Below are 1,295 nucleotides of genomic sequence, written 5' to 3' on the forward strand. Positions count from 1 at the left end.
AGCTGAAGTATCCCTTTCCCATACAATGCCACACTGCTTAGACACCTTGGAGCGCCTAACAACTTCCTAATATATGAGCTAACCAACCTTTCCATTCTCTCCACAACAGATACTGGGACTTCATAGATTGACAGTGGCCATATTAACTTAGGAAATAACCCAAACTGCAAACACCACAACTTTAACTTTCCTGGGAGCCCTGACTCATCTATTCTATCCAGTCCTTCAGCAACATCTTTTCTAAATTGCACAACTTGCTCAACATCATTCAAATCCACATTGTACCACCTACCTAGGCTATTCATTGACTTTTCCCTAATTGTTGGAATTTCCTCATCATCTAAGATAAATTTTCTATCATTTGACTGTACACTCAGTTTTCTGTTGTTACTTAATGGTTTTTGGGCCCTGTGTTGTCAAGTTGCTCATCGCCCTATCCTCATAATTTCAGAAGACATTAAACCCATTTGTGCAAGTTTTGCAAGGTTAACAACCTGCAACTCTTTACTCACTGTTGCCTATAATGTTGGTGAAGTGAACTAACGTTTTTTGTTTTTTTGTGCTTTAGGTGAAGTTTTCCAAGGACAATGGGTCTATGAGTGCCAGCAGCAGCTCCAGAGACTCTGCTGCCCCCTCCCCTGTTCCTTCCCCAGCCCCCAGTGTGGAGAATCTGGCCCCAGAGCCCCCAGTGCAGATGACTGCCTCCGGTCCAGGCAGACCAGGGTTAGTTATCAGGAGATAGTTAACGGCATTATCCTTAACTCTGTGGACACTCAAGATGACCTGTCTTTTTTTGTTTTTGCAGGGAGCCACCACTTCGTGCAAAGTCAAACTCACTCAGTGAACAGTTAGCAGTAAGCTCCTTGACTGATTTTTCTTACCAGTGCACTACGATATCCATAGCATTCAGTTATTTTGCAGCTGTATTGATAGAAGCTTTCTTTTTTTCCAAATTTCAGAATCCAGATGCCACAAAAGCCAAGCTGATTTCCCGCATGGCAAAGATGGGCCAGCCCATGTTGCCCTTTCTGACAGGAGCAGCCAGCCAGCCTGAATCCAGTGACTCTGAGCTCGAGGTGAGTTGGCTGAATCCTGGGAGGGAAGCGTTTCTGTGGATGTTAAAGTGGGCTAACATTCAGTATTTTTCCTTTTATCAACAAATTCCATAAAAAGGTCAAAGCGAACAATGAATTTATCAGTGAACAAGTATTGTGTGCACATCATGTGTATGTTATTTACATCTACATTTGTCTGAGGGCCAGAAATGGTCTAAGCAGTCTGCCCCACAACTATAT

The 1,295-nt window shown here is 43.2% G+C and overlaps 1 protein-coding gene across 1 annotated transcript; it reads left to right on the forward strand.

Moving 5' to 3' along the window:
* Positions 1-21: 21 nt before the first annotated feature.
* On the forward strand, positions 22-1,076 carry LOC121964270 (FK506-binding protein 15-like; the record flags this gene model as incomplete). Its single annotated transcript, XM_042514486.1, has 3 exons — positions 22-723; positions 806-854; positions 960-1,076. Coding segments are annotated over exons 1-3 (294 nt in total), but the record flags the coding sequence as incomplete, so codon positions are not given.
* Positions 1,077-1,295: the final 219 nt, after the last annotated feature.

This window comes from Plectropomus leopardus, unplaced genomic scaffold, assembly GCF_008729295.1.
Source record: "Plectropomus leopardus isolate mb unplaced genomic scaffold, YSFRI_Pleo_2.0 unplaced_scaffold14922, whole genome shotgun sequence".
Lineage (NCBI taxonomy): Eukaryota > Metazoa > Chordata > Actinopteri > Perciformes > Serranidae > Plectropomus > Plectropomus leopardus.